The following is a 24,932-nucleotide window of genomic DNA, read 5'->3' on the forward strand; positions in this document are numbered from 1 at the left end:
CTTGTGGCGGGAGTTCAAAAACCTATAAATACAATTTTCGGGGGGTTGACCACTTCTTTTTGACAATTTTTAGTTTCTGGCGGAAAGGGTGAATAGATTGCGTTCTCCACATGGCAAGAAAGGGGACTTATTCAAACTAAAACGGGAACTTATGACAGTGACTGCGTTGAAACCGAAAACGGTCAAAGGACGGCATCTTATCTTCAGCGAGTTTCAGAACTCCACATAACCACAAATAAGTAAAGGAGTGTGTTGTTGACGTGCTGCTTGGTAAGCCTTCACATAAATCATGTTAAAAACCAGGTTTTTAAGAGAAACGATAACCACAATAGCAGTCAGCCCCAAAGCGTCGCATTCCACATACAAAAAGTTCTGGCTACATTCGAATAGGTAAGGTCGTGGCTGGCCTTGCAAATCGATTATCTTAGATTTAAACACTGCACTCGGCAAGTGATAGACGACGTTTAGTCAAGATTAAATAATAGAACTATAATATTATTTTATCTTGTTTACTTAATGTTTGCTAATACTTTCAATAAATCAGTCAGTCCGTTCGTCAATCAGTCAGTCAAACTTTCTCATATCTCTCCACTTGAAGAGGAAGAAATTCCTGGCATTTATGTGGAAGTTTTCCAGTTATATGCATTATTACATGCTTCCTCTGCTCGTTTCGAGGATATACTAGATTGTTTGCTGTACAATATAATAGAAAATATGCAATAGGTGCATCAGAAAGGATTCTTACTCCAACAACAAATTAACAAAATGCAATTTATGGACAACAGCTAACCTATATAACTTTAGTCCGTTTCTTCACAGTCATGGTTTTTTCTCGTTTCTTTGTTCGATTTAACGCCAGCATAAATGCCATAAATTTCGTTTAGAAGGTCCGAGAATCACGTCTGCGTCATAATTATTGCTTGAAACGCTCTTTGATCTAGATGAAGAACAAAAAATAATGAAGAAGTTATTCCATGATTAAACAAAACACGTTAAAGAAATCAATAGTCACAATGCTTTCCAAAAATTTGAGAAAGAAACGTTCGCCCCGAGAGTCTAGCCACCTCTTTAAGCGGCTGGTTTTTATTGTAATTTCGTTGAAATAAGCGCAAAATCATTTGAAACAGTATTATTGGAGGGCAATACAGCCAATCCATATTCTTTTAAGCATGAAACCACGCAAGAGGTAACAGCAACCAGTTTTTAGTATAATTTTTTAGTGCAAAAAGCCATTTGAAATGATTTTTAGAATGATTCCTACAATTCCTAAAATGCACTCAGAGCGAAAAATGATTTAACATGTGGGCAGGCAAATTCTATTTCAAAGTCCGCCACCCTCACAACAACGTCTCAGTGGGAAAATCGCAGACAAAACTGAAATCTTGATCGAAAAATACTTACTTGTTTTACCAAGATGTCAGTGAATCCGATCGTTCATCTGCAAAGAAGCAAAAAAAGCGGTTAGAGAAAGATGCTGCAAAGGATTCTAATTAAGAATAAAAAGTTCGGGGCTGGCATTACATAATTCGCATTACAGCAGATTCGCCTATGAAATCAATTTTCATGCATCAAGAATAAACAGCAGGCAAAATCTACAATAATTCTTCTTTGCCATAGAGCCAATCCAGTTTCTTTTTAGCACAAAAATCACGAAAAGTGGTAAAAATTCGCCGTTCGCAGTAAGCGACCAGTTCTTAGCGGTCGGTTTCTAATGTAATTTCATCGAAATACGCACAAAATCATTTGAAATAAGCAACATCGAAAAGACACGTAAGAACAAAAACGCTTACTTGTACTCGCATGCCATCGATTCTGATGCCAGTGAAGAAGGGGAGCAGCCAGCAGCCATCGCAAAACCAAAAAATGGGCAGCAGCGGGTGTACGTAGCTACTAAAACAAAAAGGAAGATCGTCAAAAGCAGGAATTATATGGCTCTTGCAAACGAAATAATAAGAAACGGAGTGGAAACGGGGTCGCCTGAGATAGAAATGGGGTAGAGGCTGCCCCCTTCCTTCCTAGTGATAGTCACAAGAGGGCAAGTAATTTTTTTATCATGTGACCTATACGGAGCTAATTATTTTTAAATCGAGGTTGATACATCTCTTGTCTTTCCGAGGCTAATCTTTCTGGTTGTAGGGGGCTGTTCTTGTCTTTTCTAGGCTAATGTTACTATTATCTATTGGGGTGGTAGGAGGCTGTGCAGGGGGGTTCGCGTAGTGGGCTTTACTGTCAGCTAGTTTTCTATTTATCCAAAGTGTAGTTATCGATTTGATATACTATAACTGCTCTGGTTTCGTGCGTTATAATGCGTGCGTTATAATTCTTTCATCACATTTGGAATATTTGATGGACAGCCTTAATGTAAAAACAAATAATAAAAAATTGAAAAATAAGGGTTAAGGTTCCATATTTCTGTTCAAAACAAGAAAAATTGGAAATTCACTACACTTACTCTACCAATCAGAAAGTTCAATTTCCTGATGGAAAATATCAGTGCCATCAAACCATGCTCTTATTGTAATCCTCTGATCAAAAGCTGTTGATTAGGATGTAATCAAAAGCTATCAGTACCACCATTCTTATTTGTTCTTAACCATTCTCTATCATCAAAGGCTTAACACGTATAAGACACAGGGGGCTCTCAAGTAGTAATACTTCTTCACAGCCATATTTGTGGCAGTGAGTAAAGTCAGTAGAGTCAGTAGAATCAATGTTGATTAGTTTGATTGATAATCTGATCCAGAGAAAAATTTCGAATTTCTTGTCAAATGCTCTCCATTGATGTTGATTGGAAGGTCATTTAATGTTGCAGCTGTAACGTTTTAGGTTTTGTAAACTTCAGTTACTGTTATTGTTATGTTAAGCTAGATTCCTTGATTCTGTTGCGTGTTAATGTCACATGTTTGTTTGTCGCGCTGTTGTGTTAGTAACTCCCTTTCCGGGAAATGTGCGTCACTGTCATCGTATTATGTGATGTTTCACAGTGTTCCTTTGTCAGTGTTTTAATATAATGTAATCCAAGTTAGAATAATTTAGTCTTACTGTTTTGACGATAAAGATAACATCAAAGAAGGAGTATCTTTTGTGTGCTATCTACTTGGGGCTTAGGCCCGTTGGCCTAGCCCATCGCTCCACTAACGAGCTTGGTTATTAACTGGTTCTTCACCGTCATGACAAGAACCCTTATCGTTTCACAGCTATTGTGTTTAGCGTGAAGCATATTAAAGACTTTGCTGTCACATTTGAGAAGAAGAAAAACACTTTTGATGAAATATTGCTAGAATAACTCACCAATTTGGAGTAACTGAGCATGAAAGTTTTTTAATTGAGTGTAAATTCTTAGAACTTTTTTGCTCCTGAAAATTAACAACTATTATGATGTCAAATGTGATCACTGGATCAGACACCTCATCGGAAAACAGTATGGAAAGCCCGTTTGTAATATTGTAATTTATATCTTTTTAGCTTCAGTCTGGCAAGTTTAGCAATACATTAACTGCAGTGCCAAGGACTGCTCATCATTTATTTAGGTAATGAAATGTAGGCTACAAAGCAATAGCTGAAATGCTGATACCTTTGCAAAAAAATGTTGACAAAGAATAAGCCACATGAGGTTCCCATTGGCATAAGGTTAGGGTAATTGTTTTTGGTTTTCTCTCCCCAAAAGCCAAACTTTTAACCGAATTAAACTATACATCATTTGACGTACAATAACGTGGTGATTTCCACCATATCAAAATAATTGGCAAATATTGAAAATTGTACTTTCCAAGTATATTTAATGCTTAAATGAGTGTAACACCTTCAAAAGCTATTTTGTACCCTTGCGTTTTGAGGTAACAAAATCTGACTTATATCACCAGAAAGCGCAGATCTCAAGCTACCAAAAGGTGTCTCAAATTTTTCAATTTTTTTCTCCTTTTGAAACTATACCTTGTCAAAAATTTGTATTCAATTTTTCAACCCTCCTGTAGTTGTATTTGGCTATAAAAGATGGACCAGAGCAATTATGCAAAAAATTTTGATACACCCATTGCTTAATATACATTGGTCTTAGCCGTGTTTGAATTTTTGAGCAATTGGATTGATTCCTTGGGTACAAAATAGCTTTTCTTACCTGTATGTAGAGGAATTGTGAGTCCAGAGAAAATTTGATTTTACTGATGGCACTTGAAAAGTACACTCGTAAACTAGTGTAATCCAGATCAAGCTCAAAGATCAATAAGCCTGTTTAAATAAACACTGGCATACATGAGATACATGGATGTGCCATGCAATTGTAACTTTATTGTAAATGAGACATACAGCCACAACCCCAAAGCAAGGATAATCGGCTTAACTGCAGGCCTTGAAAAAAAATTTTCTTCCTGGCAGCAATTCAAGATTTCCTGCGAAGCTTCGAGAAAGCTTCCAGCCACTGAAATTGATATTTCAAGTTGCTTGATTTGTTTAAAAATTTGTCCTAAAAACAAACTGTCACACTAAAAAAAGCTAATTGTTGGTCCTGCAGTCTTGATTATAGCTATTCGAACAGGAATCAGTTTGTTTATACTGTATTAGATGATCAAGGAGAATGTGATCAAGCAAGATACTCATAGTTTGTTTTCAAGGTTAAAGGAAGTAGATTTGAAAATCTTTAATAACTTTGATTAAATTTCATATCAGTACTAGCAAACTAGATACTTTATAAGTATTGATATATCTATACATCCTGCCCTGGGTGGGTTCATCATCAAAGCTAGTAGTTCATACAACATGTAAGAAAACTATTCTATTTTTCAATGGTTAAAATAAATGTTTTAAATCAGGGGTGGTGCTAGAGGCAAAGATTTAAGACCAAAACGCTTACATTCTATAAAGCAAGTGATGAAAAATATATGTGAATGCCAGTAGAATGTCTTTAAGTGGTTTTACATATTTAGAATGGCTAATAATGTCAAAAAAGGAATGAACTTTGTTTTAGCTTGCTGGAATTAAATTAGCAGCTGAAAATCATGCACAGAAATTTGGCATAACAGATGCTTATAATACCAGATGATTGAAAGCTAATCTTCGTTTTTTTGTTAGTAGTGCAGTACAAAAATTATACAGTATGTATATATCAGTATTTACAGTATGTATGTATATCACAAGAAAACAGCATTCCATAGAAATATTGTAAAATGAATTTAATGTTCATATTAAAATCAAGCAATGGAGATTTCACGCTAAAAATTTCTTGACAAACACCAACAATTTCCTGCAATGAATTTGCACCAAGAATTTCCTGGCAGCACCGCTGCCGACGCTGCAGGACATCTTCCAGCCCTGCTTATTTGGTCAAGAGATTTTCAGACCTCAACTTAAAACTGCCATAAAGAAATTATGGAAACCTTCGTTTCCATTGAATTTCTTTCTTTTTCAAAATTTCTGCTATTCAAATACGGTTTCATTGTGTGCCTTGAGAGTTTGGCTAGTAGAGTGCGATGGCAAACTTCACAGACACCAGTGTAGATTTTTTGAAATGGTTTATTAGAACAGACCTATAAAAAATTTCCTGAAAGCAGGAGATTTGCTTGAAAGCAAGAGACCGAAAGAAGAACTCTTAATTTTGGAGACTCCCGCCCAAGTCGGGAGACTCCCGCCCAAGTCGGGAGACCCCGCCCGAATCGGAGGAATTGGAACCTTTGCCTGAGGCGAGTAAGAAAAGATCTGTTGAAAATCCACAACAATCTTCAATACGATCCTGAATATTAATTGAACTTCAGATGCTGGGCTCTTCACGTTTGAGAGCTGAAAACAAGATCTCGTCATCGTGCAGTCATAGCCCTTACTCGCAACTTCAAGTCGCCCTTATGGGGCGGGGGTCTTTGAGGGGGATCAAATGCCGTGTTTCCGCAAGAAAATTTTCCTATTACCGTAATTCCCCAAAAATATTTTCATATTACCGTAATACCGAGTCTTCAAAATGAAAATTACATTATCTCATTTAAGTTTCGAGTAATTTCTGGGAAAATCGCCAAGATTCAAGCACGTAACATATGCCCATGTATTGGCGGAAAGTTTATAGTATATTCAAAACTCATGCGCCCACGAAATATGAAGCTTATGCAGGTCCCTTTTTCTTCAATCTTTCGTACATAAATTATCTGAAACTTTCATCATATTTTAGCTGACTTTCCCCTCTGACAATTTACCCTTTCAGAGTCTTCTTGATGGATACAACTAGCTTTTCCTTAGTGCTTTGAAACTTGTTTAGTTTTTGCAGTTTCACTAAATCTATTTATGATAGCATATCTTCTTACTGGATATAGAATCACATTTTGCCTATGAATCCCAGGAGTTTAACGCTAGGGGAAGGAGGGGGGCTATGGGAAGCTGAGCAATGAGCTAGTGAAAGCTTAGATTATCCCCAAATAATTATTGTAATACTCGACTGCTCATTATTTTCAAATCTCTCATCTTATCTTGGCACAATTACGCCGTGCAAAAAAGTTAATTTCTTGACTGTGCCCCACTGCCTATGCAAGTATAATTTTTAATAGAAATATGATTCTGAAAGTGGTAAACAAATTCCATGCTTTAATCAAAACATATAGAATATTCAAGCAGCTACGTGATATCGCTCTATAATTCTCTAAGCTAAATGGAATAAAAAAAATGGTAAAGATAAATGGAAATAGAGCCCTTTAAAATTGATCTAGCTTATGCCTACAATCGAGAATACAATACTACAATATCAGGTGTAAGGGAGCACTCAGGTGTAAAGGAGCACACTGTTCATAAGCCCCGAAATGCTCTACCTGGTAGATTAGCTGGGGAGCTAGCAAGGACTCATAATTACATAATACAACATATATACCTGAGTGTGTGTGTGTATATTTATGTATATATGCATATGTATTTGTGTGCAATATATATATTTATATATATATATATATATGTATATATTATATTCACTGCTCCTGTCAATCAGGATGTAGCAGTCGTCGGTGCTCTTGCTTCAAGGGTAGTTTTTAAATGTTCATCAGTTTGTGGTTGCACTAACTGTAAAAATTGTGAGAGGGAAACCGAATGCAGCGAAGATAGCGATGATGACCATAATGATAAAAGTGGGAAAGACAGCGATAGTGTTGATGGACTTTTTGCTTCCTAAATACAAATATTATGTAAAGACCATTTCCTTTCAGATTTTTGCAGTTTTAATTACTTCTACAAATCAATTATTAAATAATTTCCAAAATTAATTTTGACAAGTGTGTTCGCGATTTCTAAAAATATTTCAAATTTTGATAGTGACCATACCGTTTCCCACCCTAGCCAGTGTGTAAATAAACTGAAATAACTCCGCTTGCCAAGATAAAACATTGCAATTGTAATTATACCAGTAGGTCTCCTGTCCTTTTTAACTGTTGCAGTACTTTGTCAAATCGCGTCCACGCAGGGGCTTCTCTTTTTATTTAGCGAAATCGAAACCATATAGAAATTTTTTTGTACTATAAAGCTATGTTACGACCCAATGTGTATCGATCATGTTAATAGAAGTAATGAACACCTGTTCTACTTGGCCAAAAGCAATTGTGTCGCGATTTTAATTTTTTGATGACGTCATCGTAGTATCGCATTTCATGCAAAAATTGCTTAGTTCCATGATTTGTGCAACGGAATTGGTTTTTAAACAAGATAGAGTTTCTCATCCTATGGCCTAGAAGTAGAAATTGCCAGCGTGATCTTGGACTGGATTGAATATATTTCTGAATTAATTCTGATTTCCTTTCATTTTAAGTGGTACACCAATTTCTATGGTTACACCCTTGGTTGATATTTGTGTCTCATTTAAAAACCCTACTAAAAAGACAAGCAGCGCTTGCCAGAAAACTAAGACACTGTGAACGTGGCTATTTGGGTCAAAATTTGATGGAATAGTTTTGCATATTTGGGTCTAAATTTGCTTTGACTGTAACCAGAAGCGTGACTTAAAGAAGGGAGTCGACTATATACGGTTTTTATATCTGTAGTGAACTCACAAACTTGCAAAACAAACAAACTCACAAAACAATAGCAGAGAACACCTTTTGTTTTCAACTTGCGTAGTAATTCTTTAGCCCTATTGTTTTCATCTAGCTCTTTTCTCTTCCTTTTGTATTTAATTCAATAACTCTCTGTTATCAGCTTTTGAGTTTGTACAAAGCTATTTTTTAATTGAGTTGGTGAAAAAGTTTCACAGAGACACACGTGGAGAGTTTCTCTTTCGTTTTTCACTAAATTAGTAAATACAACTAAACAACAACATTTACTAAATTGGTGACCACGACGTTTTAACCATTGCATCGCTCGCCGTTTTCCAACGTTGTTTTACGCTTGATTCGCTTGCTGCTATTTTATCATGAACGACGAATCACAACTAGACGTTCCAACTCCGGCTCTATCTACAGCAGCCATGGCCGCTCCCGTCGCTGCCGTGAGTTTGAAATTACCTCCATATTGGCCTAACGACCCCATGGTTTGGTTCGCACAAGTAGAGGCTCAGTTCTTAACCCGTAGCATTAATTCACAGACAAAAAAATATAATTATGTTATAGCCTCACTGCAACCAGAAATTGCTCAGGAAGTTCGCGACGTCATTATCAATCCTCCAGTTAACCAGCCTTACGACCAGCTTAAAGCGGAGCTCATAAGGCGCACATCAGCTTCAGAACAAAGGCGTTTTCATCAGTTGTTAATTTCTGAAGAGCTTGGTGATAAACGACCCTTACAGCTTCTTCGCAAGATGCAACAACTACTAGGTGATACCCGGTTGGAAGACAGGATTTTCCATCAGTTATTCCTCCAACGTTTGCCAACGAATGTTCGACAGGTCTTAGCTTCCTCACCAGACACCGTTTCAATTGAAAAATTAGCCACCATTGCTGACCAAATCTTTGAAGTTGCTACACCCTCAATGCCAATTGCTGCCATTTCTTCAGCCAACCTTCCTCTCCGTCCAATGAAATAGCTGATCTTCGACAACAAATTAGCACATTGACTTCTCAAGTTCAAACCCTGACAAGCCATTTCAATTCACAGCCTCGTTCTCGTTCTCGCAGTCGATATCCAACTCCACCTCGCTCTTCTCGTCCACGGTCCTCTAATGCAAGTCGTCATACAGGTCTTCAATGTTGGTACCACTGGCGTTTTGGCTCAGCTGCTCGCAATTGCACTCCGCCATGCAGTTTCACTTCCACAACTCAACACCAGGAAAACTGCCCCGCCAGCGACTAGAGGCGACAAGTCTCGCTGGCAGAAGCACACAAAGTCGCCTATTTTTTGTCACCGATCGTCCTACTGGTACACGATTTCTCGTTGACACAGGCGCTGATGTGAGTGTTATCCCTCCTTCTCTTTCTGAAAAATGTCATCCTTCACCTGTAATGTTGCAAGCAGTAAACGAGTCAACCATAAAAACCTATGCTGAAAAGTCCATAGCTCTGGATTTGGGACTTTGTCGTGATTTCCGTTGGATTTTCATCATTGCGGATGTACCAATAGGGATCCTTGGTGCTGATTTTCTGGCCAACTTTAGCTTGAAATAAACTTTAGATTAAAGGCTACTTTAAATTCCAAGAGGTTACTGTGGAACAGATACACTCTGAAATTGAGGGGCTTAATCCTAAAAAGGCAACAACCTTTGGAAATATACCCGCGAGAGTGCTGAAAAATAGCTCTGACATTTGTTCCGAATCGTTGCAGCTTATTTTCAATAACTGCATTCAAAATGGTGTCTTTCCCGACCTATTAAAACTAGCAGATGTCACTTCCCTCCACAAATCGGAGGAGAAAACCAATAAGAAAAATTACAGACCGGTTAGTGTACTACCAACTGTTTCAAAGGTTTTTGAGAGACTTATGGATAAACAGATTATTGATTATATGCAATCGTATTTATCGTCACTTTTATGTGGTTTTCGTAAAGGGTACAATGTGCAGCACGCATTAGCTCGAATGCTTGAAAAATGGAAAGCAAGCTTAGACAGGGGAGAAAATGTTGGCGCAATCCTTATGGATCTCTCGAAAGCCTTTGATTGTATTAAACATGACCTCCTTATAGCAAAACTAGATGCTTACGGATTCAGCCATGAAGCACTGTGTCTTGTTAACAGCTACTTGGAAAATAGGCATCAGAGAGTTAAGATTAATGGATCATTCAGTACCTACAAACAATTGCTCCTTGGTGTTCCGCAAGGATCAGTTCTTGGTCCCCTCTTCTTTAACATCTACATAAATGACTTACTTCTCTCCTTAATGGATACGGATATCTGCAATTACGCGGATGATACAACTCTATATGCGTGCGATAAAAATCTCAATAATGTAATTGCAAGGCTAGAGAATGACTCAAGTATAACTATCCAATGGTTCGCTGATAACTTTATGAAGTTGAATACAAACAAATGTCATTTACTTATTCTTGGCAAAAGTTCTAATCAACAGGTTAAAGTTAATGTAGGAGATTCTATCATAGAAAACTCGGAAGAGGAAAAGCTACTAGGTGTTGTGATAGACAAAAAACTCAGTTTTGAGACACATATCAGTAAGTTATGTAAGAAGGCTGGTAGCAAACTCACCGCCCTCGCTCGCATATCTGGATACATGGACGCTAATAAACTTAAAATCTTAATGAGAGCATTTGTAATTAGCCAATTCGAATATTGTCCACTAGTCTGGATGTTCCACAGTAGGCACTTGAATAGTAAGATTAATAGAATACACGAAAGAGCTCTGAGAATTGCATACAAAGACTATGATTCTAGCTTCAACACTCTGCTAGAAAATGATGGCTCGGTAAATATTCATGTAAAACACCTGCGAAATCTTATGATTGAAATGTTTAAAACAAAGGGAAATATCAACCCTCCTTTTATGAGGGAGATTTTCTGCGAGCGTCATGCTGTTTATAATTTGAGAAATAATAATGAATTTATGGCACCAAGAGTAAGAACAACCATTTATGGAACCGAAACTATCAAATATAGAGGGCAGCGTCTTTGGCTCTCTTTACCTCAGCACATAAGGAATGCTCAATCTATTAATGAGTTTAAGAAAGAAATTAAAAGCTGGAATGGCACCGACTGTACATGCAAACTATGTAGGACGTTCGTGCCACAGCTTGGTTTTTTGTAATTCTATCTTTTAAATAGCTCAGGTTTTTATAGTTTTTTAATGGATCATTTTGTATTTAAAATTTTATGTATTTAATCTCGTATGTATTTAGTTGATGTAGTAGTTTTAACAGTTGGCTTGGATTAGCTCATTTCTTTGTAAATAGCTATGTAGCGCCAACTTTAAATAAATTGATTATTATTATTATTATTATTATTATTATTATTATTGAAAGTGGATATGCGCCATCGGAAACTCATTGACACAAATACAACATTGTCTGTTAACGGTATACACTATTCGTTATTTTCACCACGTCCGATGTTTTGCCTCCCAACTACATCTTCTCCTTTTAAAGCTCTGATCAAGACGTTTCCAGACCTTGCTCGTCCCTGTTACAAAGAGTCAGCCATAAACCACAATGTCACTCATCACATCCGAACACAAGGCCCACCTGTTTTCTGTCGTCCACGCCGTCTTGCTCCTGATCGCTTGCCTGTTGCAAAAGCTGAGTTTGAGCACATGCTACAACTTGGAATCATCCGTCCTTCCGAAAGTCGCTGGAGCTCTACACTCCACATGATCCCAAAACCTTCACCTGGTGACTGGCGCCCCTGCGGTAACTACCGAGCTCTTAATAACATAACAGTTCCTGATCGCTACCCTATTCCGTACATTCATGACTTCTTGCCAATCTAAATGGTGCAACCATTTTTTCCAAGATCGACCTCGTCCGTGCCTATCATCAAATTCCTGTGGATCCAAATGATGTCCCAAAGACTGCAATCAGCACGCCATTCGGTTTGTTTGAATTTGTACGAATGCCTTTTGGACTTCGAAATGCAGCTCAAACGTTTCAGCGTTTCATGGATGAGGTACTTCGCGGTCTTAATTTTGTCTACGCATATATCGACGACCTACTAATTGCTAGTTCCACAGAATCTGATCACTTACAGCATTTAGAAATTCTATTGAGCCGACTATCATAGACCAGGCGAGGAAGGGGGGGTATCGTCACCCATCGAGGGAATTTGCAAGACCTACTCCATTTGGTCAATTTTGATACGCTGATTACGAATATCGATGTTATACGGGGAAATTCGGTACCAGGAAGCCTCTATTTCACGTTTAAACCTCGTTTTCGTCCAAATTTGAATGTTGAACAAAAGTTTTGTAAATGGATCGATTTTTATCAATTACGATGTGCTGATTGCAAAAAATTATTTTTTAAATGTAAATTCAGTACCAGGAAAGCCTCTTTTTCATGTTTAAACCTCGTTTTCATAAAAAAAATGAATTTTGAGCAAAAGTTTATAGATTATTGATTCTCATCAATTTCGATATACTGATTTCGAAGGTTGATCTTATACGGCGGAATTCTGAATGCATCGCTTTCTTATTATTTCTAAAGAAAAACCTGCTGCACACATATTTGCTTTAAAAACTTAAAAAAGATTATGCCATAGGGGATATAATACGGCTAATATAAATTTAAAGTTATTTGGCATAAGCATTCTAGCTTTCGTTGTCGTCAGAGTCATCGCTATACTCATCCTCGGAGCAAAGGTCATTCATTGAGTCAATGTTGTCTTCTTCGGCATCTTGATTGACATTTAGAAGCAGCTCCGCAACATTATCTGGGTATATTTTTTTACTCCACAATGCGTTACCAGCTGCATCCCAACAATGATCAACTGGACTGCCAATGTTTAACTGCAACTGGTCAGCATTTCTGTAAATGCTTGCAACATAAGCTGATCTAGCTATGTGCAAATGTAGATTGGCAGCACACGGTGGAATTAAACTAAGGTCAACAACCTTCCCTTTAGTTCCAAAAATCTTCCAGAAACCCTTTGAACGGGCGTCATTGACCTTGCTGACAGTTGAAAAACCGTATAGACAGCATGTGAACTTCTCCAGGATCTCGATATCGTTTGGATGAGGCTGGACATCTGTTCCAAGCCTTGCAAAGGTGCTCACGAATTCGTTGCGCTTCAACATTGCTTTCCAGAATGATTTTTTCCCTTTTTTGAAAAACGCGGACACATAATCGTTGCCGGAGAATGCATGAAGACCAACAACTGCTCGCCTTTTAATTGAAGACAATGTTGAAGATGTCAAATCGACAATTTTCCTGCTTTTTCCAACACCACTGTCAAGAAAAACTCTTACTCCCATAAAATCATGCGCAATGAACAATGCAGTGATATCAATGTCCCCTGAAGGAGATCGTACCATCACTGTTTTTCCAGCTTGGTGAATTGCGGCTTTCACAAGTGCTAATAACTTAGTGTCAGCTTCTTCATGATTGCATGCCAGTTCAGGACAAGGTCTTGCTTCATGCTGGCTAATTCTCGTGCATCGACTTACGTTTGAAAAATATACAACCCGATCATTCAGAGTGTGTCGGCTATCCTCGATCGACTGCTGAATCAAATCAAACAGCATTTTCTTGTTCTCCCCATTCTTCAAGAACTTCGCAAAATCAGCTGGTACTTTCATGTCTGGACTTCGGAGAACATATCGCTTGCTGACACCTCTTGCTGCACGTTCTCGATTTTTAATGCTGTTTTCAAAATAGGCATCGCAGGCTATATAAATGTAAATATATTGCTGTGGAATAGTTGTCATTACTCTTGCTGCAAGATCTCTGATTGTTCCGATATTTCCTACGACAGTTCTGACTGCAGCAGCAAGGTCCAAGAAATAACAATTCATGTCAGTTGCGTCTGGGAGGTCATCATAGGTCAATTCTTCGAGGTCAGACATTGCTGCATCATATAACTTACTTTTAACCGTTTTACGTAGTGAACCGTCGGAAGTGCTGAGAGGAACAGAAACTGGAGCGAGCGGATAGCAGAGAACAGCATCTAGATCAATACCTGCAAGGGTGAAATAAAGGATCATAAGCAATAATCGCTGAAGCAGAAATTTCGACATTCATAGACAAGGGAATATCGTTAAAAATTCAATAGGTTCTTTAATAGTACCTATTGTTGATAACTGTAATAAGAAAATTGTTCATAACTTGATAACGACTGCTGCAGAAAAATACCTGCGTTTTCCTTGTTAGAGTGAGCGACAAGCATTCCCAAAACATCTCTTTGAAAAGCCATTTCTTTGCATTTGTTCCCCTTCTGTACGGTAATTTTGACAGCTGCATCCTGAAATGTTTTTATCTTCGACTTCTTGATTGGGCTGAAAAATTTCTCCTTCTGTCCACTTTCCGACTGCTCATTTGCCGTGAAACGGGCAATAAATTCGCTCATCATTTCTTCTCCTTGTTTCTCCAGGTTTAGTAGGCTTTTGCTGATTTCATCATTTGTAGGGCAGCCGGAAACGATGTTGTACAGCTTTTCTTTATCCAGCTGCTCGTCGAATGGATTTATGAATTGATTCTTTAGAGAATCTTGAATTTTCTGCACCATTTTATTTGTCCTTAATATTTCTCTTGGACGTAAACACTTGCGCGGGCAGGAAATGCTGTCGCCTGTTCCTGAAATATCTCTGAGTGCTTCTACAAAGGTTGACTGAAATGGCCTGCTCAGCACCCATTTCTTAATCGTCTGTGGCTTTGCTGCAAACTTGGTAATGCCACCTGGAAATGATATGAAGTTTTACATTAAGTTGGCATTAGAGAATCTAAAGAAACTTACACTATTAACACTGCAAATGACGTGTACGCTTCCAGATTTACTTCTTTATGCTTACCTGTAGTTTTTGCTGATTTCATGTAAGATTGTTCCCCTGCCATATCAATTGCTTGGCCGATTGCCTGAGTGTTGCGTCGAACAGATACAATTGCTTTCATCTCGTCCTTACTACCTGGGTGTGTGATATCCAGAGACTCCAAAGATTTCAGATAGAACGAACCATAACGTGCATAATGGATTCTGTTAGTGGAGAAGCACATTGGTATGGACTCTTTCCACATCTGAAGTCGGAGGCAGGCATCATTTGTGTTAACAGCGTAATGAAACATATGTTGCCTATCAACAAGTGATACATACTTCATCCAAAATTGTGCAGTTTTCCCAAACTCGCCATTTAAACAGTCTGCTTTGAGATCGTTGTAGGTCTTCATGAACGCTTGTACCTCTGGGCGATCCATAACAGCAATAACTTCTGTGCTATCGGGTGGACCTTGAGAAAACTCTCTGATTACATTAGGGACATCTGTAATGTATGTTTCAATGAAAATTCTTTCCAGTGCCTCTGCAAAAGCCTCATGAATCTTCCAACAGCGATTGTAATGTTTCCCCGACAATACTTTGGACAAACTTCCAGAGCTGCATATGCCTGTTTGAAACGCAATTTCTTCAAAACCACTTCCCTCGACAAACTTTCCAATAACACCAAAAAAAGCCATCATGGCATGAAAGTCACCGAGGTGTATAACTATATCTGACCAAGCAGTAGGGTTATTCCAAATCACATGGTAGGCCTTTATTGCCGCACCAACGTCGAGTGTAATATGAGTATACAGCATATTTGATTGTTCAGCCAGTTTTCGGGAAATCTTAAACATTTTTACAAATGTAACATAATCAGTAATCGGTGTCTCTATCGGCGACATGTAAGTTATTGTTGTTGGCTGACTTTCGTTTTTTCTGAAATTGTTGATAATCCATCCAACAAAACGTGGAGTATTTTGATCTTCGGAATTTAGATACCTTGTCAGCTTCCACGTTGTCAAAAGTTTGGCAGCGACGCCCTCAGTAGCAGCTCTGAATGAACTTACTTCTTTATTTGCAAATGATGGTGGCTCTATTTTTGGGTTAATTCTGATACTTTCAACTTCTGTCGCTGCCTGAACTGGTAGTGAACGTCTCCTAGACATCGGGATGCTAATTTGATCATCTCGTTCGATACAAGCATCAGAAACCTCTTGAAAGACAATTCCTGGTGTGTTATGGATCGATCCACTCCCAGAACACGTCTCAACATTCTTGTCGAAGTTATCCCACCAAAAAACAGTAGAAACCTATGAAAATTAATGGGAAAATCATTTTAGATCATCAAGTGGCATACTTGAAACTTCAAGATGTAAGTTTTAGGACCATACTGCGAGATAGTATAAACGCTTGACTGAAAATAACAGCAAATATGACATATTATATATCGTTAATAGAGGAATATTAAGGAATATTTTACCTTGCTGCCTTCTTCAGCAGGACGCAGAGGCAAATTGAGCGACATTGATTGGAAATGCTGTGCAAGCTCGGCTTGTGCCGTTTCTATTTCCATGACTTTGTCGTAGCGGATACAATGGCCAAGTCTTGACAAAATCTTTATTGGGAGCTTCTGTCCTGTTAGACTATGAAGGCCAAGGCCAAGCGCTGTGTGTTTCAGAGTTAAAAAATCTCCTCTTGAAAGTGCATTGATAACATCTTCACTGAGTGACATTATCAAACGTTCAAGATGCTCTCCAGCCTGATGATAATTTTCACTCGTCAAAAGCTTCTTGAAAAACAATGTTAGTAAAGAAGGAGGCTGTCTTTCTTTTGACTGAAGGCTTTCAACTGTGGGAGGCCAAGGTAGAGGGACTGCATCGTTCATAAATTCAAGTAAAGCGTGGCGTAATTTGAAAGCAGCTTTTTTCACAATATATTCATCGCTAAACTGCAATGCTTTTGCCATTGATTGTGTTTCTATACAGTCCTTACTGAAAACAACTTGCGGAGAATGGTATTCTGGGGAGACAAAAATTAGTTTCTCTTGGTATTTCTTTTTCAGCCTCTCCTTTAATGCTAACCTTCTTTGCCGATCTCCTACTCCGATTCCATAGCTCATTAGCAAGGTATCCATTGAAAGACACTGCAAGTCTTCCAAAACGCTCTCCTCGACCAAGCTGCATACCGCATTGAAATCACCAGTGACATCCTCTTTATCATTGCTTGTTGAATCAAGCTCCATCTTGGAAACACAGCGCGTGTAATCTTTATAACAGCTGCGATGTTTTTGAAATTCTTTAGCAATTAAATCAATATCATTGACAGCCGTTAGCATTTTTTGGTCATTTCTTACTGATGCAGCTTCTTTGATAGTGTATTCAGCAGACTTCGTAAGAATTTTAGAAAGTCCTTCTCGCTTTCTATTTATTTGAATTATTCCTTTCTTCTTACAAATCATGCAAATGCTTGGAAAAAGACCTCTTGCATTGGCACCTTCCTGTATTTCTTCTGTAGTCAAAGCATCACTGCGTCTTCTACGAGATTTGGGCTTGCCATTTTCAAGTTCAGTTTCTTCGCTTGTCTTTCTTTTAAGAAGCGTTCTGGCGTCAACAAATTTTTGGTAACATTCTCTATGGTAATACATCTTCTTACCTTCAACCCAATTTTCTGGAATATTATTACACTGCTCATCATGACCATTACCACCACCGAGCTTCTGTCGAATCGCTTTGCATTCAGAAAGTGAACCGAAAGATGTTTCACTAATAAGAGTGAGTTTATCGGAAAATTTAATGGATTTATAATGGATGAAGCATGAAGCGTCATCCATCTTTTACCATGCCAGTCTTTGAATGCATGCAGTGCAGAATATGTGGGGGCTGTTATAAATATATTGCTAGATATTATTAGGAATATTTAAATTAGGAAACCATTGTTTAGTGTATTCAAAGGTTTTCTATTTAAAGGTTGGCTATTTAAAGGTCGTTTATTGAAAGGTTGTTTTAAAAAAGCCCAGTTTTTTTTAAGTTTCAATAAATCCTTATTAAGTGTGAAGGGTGCTGTGAAAGTATTTCCGACCAGCAGATAAAACATCTTGAGAAAAACGGATCATCAACTGATGACATGAATTTCCGGAAGCAACACGGAGAAGGAATAGGTTAAACAGGTCTTAGATACTTTGCTGGAAATCATGAAAACGGTGTTCAATGATGAGAAAGAAAGCAATGCATTCAGAATTCCGCCGTATAAGATCAACCTTCGAAATCAGTATATCGAAATTGATGAGAATCAATAATCTATAAACTTTTGCTCAAAATTCATTTTTTTTCATGAAAACGAGGTTTGGACATGAAATAGAGGCTTCCTGGTACTGAATTTACATTTATAAAATAATTTTTTGAAATCAGCACATCAAAATTTATAAAAATCGATTTATTTACAAACTTTCGTTCAACGTTCAAGTTTGGACGAAAACGAGGTTTGAACGTGAAATAGAGGCTTCCTGGTACCGAATTTCTCCGTATAACATCGATTTTCGTAATCAGCGTGTCGAAATTGACCAAATAGAGTTGGTCTTGCAAATTCCCTCGATGGGTGACGATACCCCCCCCTTCCTCGCCTGGTTTATCAGAGTATGGTGTCATTATTAACCCTGTTAAATGTGTTTTTGGTGTCCCTTCGTTGGACTTTTTGGGTCATAGAATTTCTGCAGACGGTATTTCACCCCTGCCTACCAAAGTAAAAGCCATCCAGGAATTTTCACTTCCAACATCTCTTCGGAAGCTTCGTGAATTCCTTGGTTTGATCAACTTTTATCGCCGATTTGTTCCTCACTGTGCAACAATTTTAACGCCGCTCACTGATCTCTTGTCACCTAAATGCAACATTGACGATCATTTCCCGCTGACTGGTGGTACTGAATCTGCTTTCATCAACATCAAAGCTGCCCTCGCCAAAGCCACTCTTCTTGTACATCCATCTCAAATTGCACCGTATTGCCTCATGGTAGACGCCTTTAATGTTGCTGTTGGTGGAGTCCTTCAACAATGTATCAATAGCGTTTGGAAACCCATTGCTTTCTTTTCAACGCGTTTACAACCTGCAGAACGAAAGTACAGTACTTTTGGACGTGAACTGCTTGCTGTTTACCTCGCCATACGCCATTTCCGCCACAATTTGGAGGGACGTCATTTCACTGTCTTTACTGATCATAAGCCACTTACCCATGCTTTATCTGTTTCTCCGGACCGATACTCTCCACGCGAGACACGTCATTTGGATGACATCTCGCAATTCACTTCCGATATTTGTCGCTTTCCGGGAACAGAGAACATTGTTGCAGATACCCTACCTCGGGTGGAAATCAATGCTCTAAACGTTTCATCAACTCTCGATTTTGCAGTCCTTGCCAAGGCTCAGCAGGATGATCCAGAGTTATCATGATATCGTCGGACCTCTGCCACCATCTCGAGGCAACAAATATTTACTAACTTGTGTCGATCGTTTTACTCGTTGGCCTGAAGCCATCCCGCTTGCTGATATTACTGCCGACACAGTTGCTCGTTCGTTTGTCACCCACTGGATTTCCCAGTTTGGAGTCCCTACCACCATCACTACTGATCGCGGCACTCAATTCCAATCTGATCTTTTCCACTCTCTGACATTGCTTCTTGGTATAAAACGGATCAGTACAACAGCATACCATCCTTGTGATAACGGAATGGTAGAAAGATTTCACCGTCAACTCAAGTCTTCAATAAAAGCTTCTCCTGATCCTACCCGGTGGTGCGAATCTCTTCCACTTATCCTGCTTCACCTGCGGAAAATCGTCAAAGAAGATATCGGTTGCACTCCTGCTCAACTCGTATTCGGTTGCAATCTTCGCTTACCTGGTGAATTTTTTACATCTTCTACAGAACATTCCGAGCTTGACCCGTCTGTCTATGCTAATCGGCTTCAATTTGCCATGCGTGACCTTTGTCCTACACCGCCTCGACCCCAGACTCCACAGTCTTATCGTCCACCAGGATTATCAACATCTAAATTCGTTTTCGTACGAAACGATGCAGTTAAAAAGCCATTGCAGCCACCATATGACGGTCCTTTCAAAGTGCTGGAGCGTCATGACAAATACTTTCGTCTCGAAATCGCAGGCAAACCAAAAACTGTCAGTCTCGACAGTATCAAAGTTGCCCATACTGAATCTGACATTGCCACGCCCCTGCCAGTTGATACCACGACTTCATTGACACCACAAAATTCAACTGTCAGTCAGCCTCGAACCACTCGTTCCGGAAGGCGAGTACATTTCCCGGACCGCTTTGGTTATTAGTACTCAACGAGTTTGAATCGCCTGTTTTGCTCCGCTCACATTCTAAGGAGGGGGCTATTGTAGTGAACTCACAAACTTGCAAAACAAACAAACTCACAAAACAATAGCAGAGAACACCTTTTGTTTTCAACTTGCGTAGTAATTCTTTATCCCTATTGTTTTCATCTAGCTCTTTTCTCTTCCTTTTGTATTTAATTCAATAACTCTCTGTTATCAACTTTTGAGTTTGTACAAAGCTATTTTTTAATTGAGTTGGTGAAAAAGTTTCACAGAGACACACATGGAGAGTTTCTCTTTCGTTTTTCACTAAATTAGTAAACACAACTAAGCAACAACATTTACTAAATATCTATTATTTGTGGATGATATAGGGTGCATTGTATAAATTCCTGTAGGTTTTCAAGCTTGTGTTTGCCAGATGAAGATTATGTCATTGATGATTCTTTTCCAAAATATTCGACTACGCCCCATCGGGGCATTGCTCAACATATGTTGCTCTATTGTTGTCATGAATATGTTGGCATAATTTAGGGCAAAGGGATTCCCCACGCGGTGCCTTAAGGGAGGTTAATAAAATTTACAATTAGACTCCTTTTTTATAAGAACCAGTAAATTGAAGTTCAGGCGGGTTGTTCTTAATTTTTTCGAAAAACTGTTGTTCTTAATTTGTTCTTAAATTTATAGGGTATAAGCAGTGCCATTGTTAGCTTTTCGCTCTAGAGAGGTGTCCAGGCCTCATTTGTCAATAAAGTGCATGAGAAAACCTTTATTTGTCACCATGTTTGAATATTAAATATGTACGTTGCGTGTGGTACTTTATCCAGAATAACGATAATATAGTTAGCAAATAAATTTAGTACCAGAACGAAAATATAATAGTTTGATTGTTAAAAATACGACTTTTCGAGCATGTATTCGTTATCAAGTTTGAACATTCACCGAAAAAGCATCCCAAGGTAGCAAAAAACTCCTCGTTTTTGAGATGAAATTTTACTGGAAATTACATTTTACAGTAGCTCAGCCTTAGTTTGTTCTTAATTTGTTCTCAACTTTTGACTAATTTTGAAGTTAGTGTTCTTTAAAAATTGTTCTTATAAAAAGAGAGTGTAAAGGCAATGTAATTATGTTTAAGAATGAAAATCACCATCTGTTGTATTTTATATGAAGAAGGCTAGTTTCCCCCTGATGATTTTTGATGGCATTGAGGGAAGCTTTGATACCCTCATCTTGTGAAATGCTGGTGTATATATCGAAAGTGTGTTGTAAAAAATGAGCTCATACTCTTTGAATCCAGGATTAGGGGGGTTGCCTCACTCATTAAAAAACTTTATCTTTCTCGTCTCCTCAAGGTTAGGCAAACACATCGGTGAACTTGTGGACACACTGAGCAAGGACCTAACCGGGAGCAACTTACCTTAAGAATAATTTTAATGCTACGGGAACTTGGGGCCAGCTCTCAACATTTCCAACTTTTGCTAGGGCAAAGTGTTTTATGCAGAGCAAATATGCAGCCACCCCCCCCCCCCCCCCCCTCAGCCCCCCAATCCCCAACAAAAAGTATGAAGTGACGCCCTTGGCTCCAGCAAATCTGGTTACAGTGATTTTGGATTGTGAGGAAAACGAAGAGGAAAAACTAATTATAAAGAATCCAAAATTGAAACCTTGCACATTTGTAGTTGCAGTTGCTCCGAATTTTTCAACCAGGGGGAACGCCATTTGAAGTGGTGAGAATAAAGAAATTTGGTGTTTATCGGCAAAAGATCACAACATGGATACAACAAGATATCACCGCCAGCATTTCGCTCCCATTTCTAATTTAAATGCTGCATGGTTTAATTCAGAACTGGCAAATACCACACACTGGGCATTGAGTTTACAAAAACCGTTCACCGCCGATTTTTCTCATTACCGAAATACCGCCCAATTTGAAGAAGATTACCGAATTACCGACCGATAAAAAGGCAAATATCGCAATACCGTCAGCCCCAAACATTCCCCGTTATGAAAACTAGCCTGTGCTCCAGACCCCTAATTTCAAAGTAGAGGTCTGGGACACAGGCTAATGAAAACAGGACACATGCATGGTCAGCGGTTTAAATAAGGTCCAATGAATTCGTGAGTTGGGTTCCAAAAGGGTTCTTTTGTTTGTGCTGAAAACAATTGAAGATAATCGATTGCTCCAGGGCCGCCGAGAAGGGGCAAGGGGAGGGGGGAATTGTCCCAGGGCCTCGAGGTGCAGGGGACCTCGTTAAGTAATTAATTATGTTCGAAAAAAGTTAACGAAATTATGCCCGTAAACAGTGAAAGATTTTGAGCGAATGAACGAATTTAAGCTAATTTTAAGGGCGTTGTTGAAACGTAGGGGGCATCGTTCTTCGCTTTTCCCCCAGGGTCTCCAAATTCTCTCGGCGTCTTTGGCTATGGCTACGACAGAGTTCCTTTCTTTACAAAATATAATAAGTTACAAAAGATTACCATGTCTACGACAGGGTTACTTGCTTCAAAATACCATACCTAAAGAGCGCCAAAGGTTGTGGTATTTTAGAGCCCATTTGCCGTTAGGACTAGTAGCCATTTATACGGAAGTAAAGGAAAAATTGATGTTACATGTCTTAGTAAAATTTGATAGGGTTCCAGAACCCTTGAAACCCGGTCTGAATCGGCCAGTGCTGAGACAAACCCAGAGTTTTTCGGGCCCAGTGTGTTCTTTGCATTGAAAAGTAGATACAATGAATACAGGAACGCTAAAATTTGAATAAAATGTGATATATAATTGTAAATGAACAATATCAAGACTATGTGCTTAATTTTACAAAGTTTGATTTCCAATTTTTTCTAAACAGCAACAGAACAAAAAGAACAAAATAAAAAGATGTGATGCAATTAGGATTAATTGCACCCAGAAAAAGTTGACTAATCTTAGCAGTCAATTTTTGTTACTAGGAAAGGTTTTTACCTAATTTCTTTGTCCAAGTTTCTATTTCTTGTGTACTCTGAAAAATGCCTGCATTTTTAGTAACTGTATTGGTCAACTTTCACTAAAAATTCTCTTCTATGTGCCTTGTGCCTCTTAAGTTTCATCATTAATTTGGTTGTCCACAAAATAACACTTCTTTTTTATAAAATTCCACACCTTGATCCATTAGAAATACACACACAGTTTGCCACATACAAAATTTATCTTTGTGCTATTTTTGTCTGCATTACCCAATGTCAATTACTAGTGTTGCTATGCGAGAAATGTTTTAAAGCACCTCTCCAGTAAAAAAAAATTTTTTTTATTGACTAAAAAGTTAGCATCTGGTGCGTGTATTATGGCAAAGTTGTTGTTTTTGCAAAATTCCAATTATTTTAGAAGTTATAAGGCTTTAAAATTGCACCTTTCCGAGAAAAAAACGACAAGAGCCGAATCAGTTTGGTGACATTCTGACGTCACAGTGGGCGGCTCTCGTTCGCCATGAATTTCGTACATCTTCCACCGAATCGTGAAGGAGTCATGGTCACGCGTTGATAACTGCATCTAAATCTACAGCAGGAGCTTTTTAGGATCGAAAAATACTAAATGTTTACAATCATTCTAAGTTTGCTGGTCGGCATGTGTCCATGCTGTGTCACGACTTTGTTTTGATCACCTGTGTAGGCCCACAAAGCTACGGCTTCTTGTTCCAGCTCTTCCCTCGCGTATAATTAATCGAAATTGACACTTCAGTTGTTCTCCAGAAACGATGAACAACTAAAGGCTTCAGAATTGATATCTGAAATGCTCAAACTAAAAGCCGGTCCAGAACTGAGAGTACCATCACTTGCAGTGTTCAATTTGCGAATCGCCGTCGTTCGATTCGGTTTGAGGCGAGACTAACGAAACACACTGTGACTTCAAAAGTGCGTCACAGTGTCACCAAACCGAACAATTTTTGTCGGTTAAATCAATTCAATTATCGAATTGCAAGAGCTTATATCGTACAAACTGTGAAAAATATCGAAAATCAAATAACGAATTCTTGTCAGCAGGTTCATCTCCTTTAGATTAGCCAATAAAATGCAAGTGCAAAATTTGGCTGGAGAGGCCTTTAAAGTTGCATCATTGCTGTTTTTATTCAGTGGTGGACATTTTGGCAATATTATGAGAAGAGACAATCCTATCGTTTTGATAAGATGACATCACATTTGTCCATTTTTGTAATAAAAGACTATTGTCTTCTCAAAATATTGGGGGCAACTGCCTTCCTTCACCCCCCTGGGTATCTACCACTTTTTTTGTTTCTATGCCCCTCTTAAACTTACGATAGTTTTTTAATCATTACACCTCTTAAACACCGAAATCAATTTGTTGGATGTTTCCGGGAAATGGGCGTGACCCGTTAGTCATAATGGGTTTTGAGAATGTAATATTTTTGTCTGGATTCTATAGGTCGGGAGTCAAAAATGACTTTGGGAACCATTTGGATCAGGGTTTCCAATGTTTTTCATAGGAAGCTGACCCTGGAAATACTTCAATTGTTTTTGGTGGCCATATATCTCTGTGAAAGTTGTGTCCTTTTACTCAGGTAGCTTTTCCTTTTGCATTTAAGACAACATTGGCTATGAAATACGCATATTTTATCAAATTGTGCTGATATTTAGAACAATGTGGTGTAATACTTTGATAGTGCAGTGTAGGCAAAGAGTTAAAATAATTATATGTTCGATATATCTAGTAAAATCCTGTTAAATTAAATTAAAGTATCGTTATTTTGTATGGAATCTCAGAAAATCTAATGTTCGAAAGTCACTACCGCACAACAGAAACAGAACAGCCATAGCCTTAG

General features: G+C 38.4%; 2 protein-coding genes across 2 annotated transcripts; one reads left to right on the plus strand and one right to left on the minus strand.

Moving 5' to 3' along the window:
* The first annotated feature begins 8,365 nt into the window (after window positions 1–8,365).
* Window positions 8,366–8,974, plus strand: LOC135695691 (uncharacterized). Its single transcript, XM_065214860.2, has one exon. The coding sequence runs from the start codon at window positions 8,366–8,368 to the stop codon at window positions 8,972–8,974; it is 609 nt and encodes a 202-aa protein (XP_065070932.2).
* A 5,796-nt stretch (window positions 8,975–14,770) lies between these two features.
* LOC148960547 (uncharacterized) lies at window positions 14,771–18,397 on the minus strand. Its single transcript, XM_089110386.1, has 2 exons — window positions 16,249–18,397; window positions 14,771–16,102 (listed from the first exon to the last, which is right to left on the minus strand). The coding sequence occupies exons 1-2, from the start codon at window positions 17,620–17,622 to the stop codon at window positions 14,771–14,773; spliced, it is 2,706 nt and encodes a 901-aa protein (XP_088966512.1). The 5' UTR covers window positions 17,623–18,397.
* Window positions 18,398–24,932: the final 6,535 nt, after the last annotated feature.

This window comes from Rhopilema esculentum, chromosome 2 (assembly GCF_057945365.1).
Source record: "Rhopilema esculentum isolate cy_ngs chromosome 2, ASM5794536v1, whole genome shotgun sequence".
In the NCBI taxonomy this organism is placed as follows: domain Eukaryota; kingdom Metazoa; phylum Cnidaria; class Scyphozoa; order Rhizostomeae; family Rhizostomatidae; genus Rhopilema; species Rhopilema esculentum.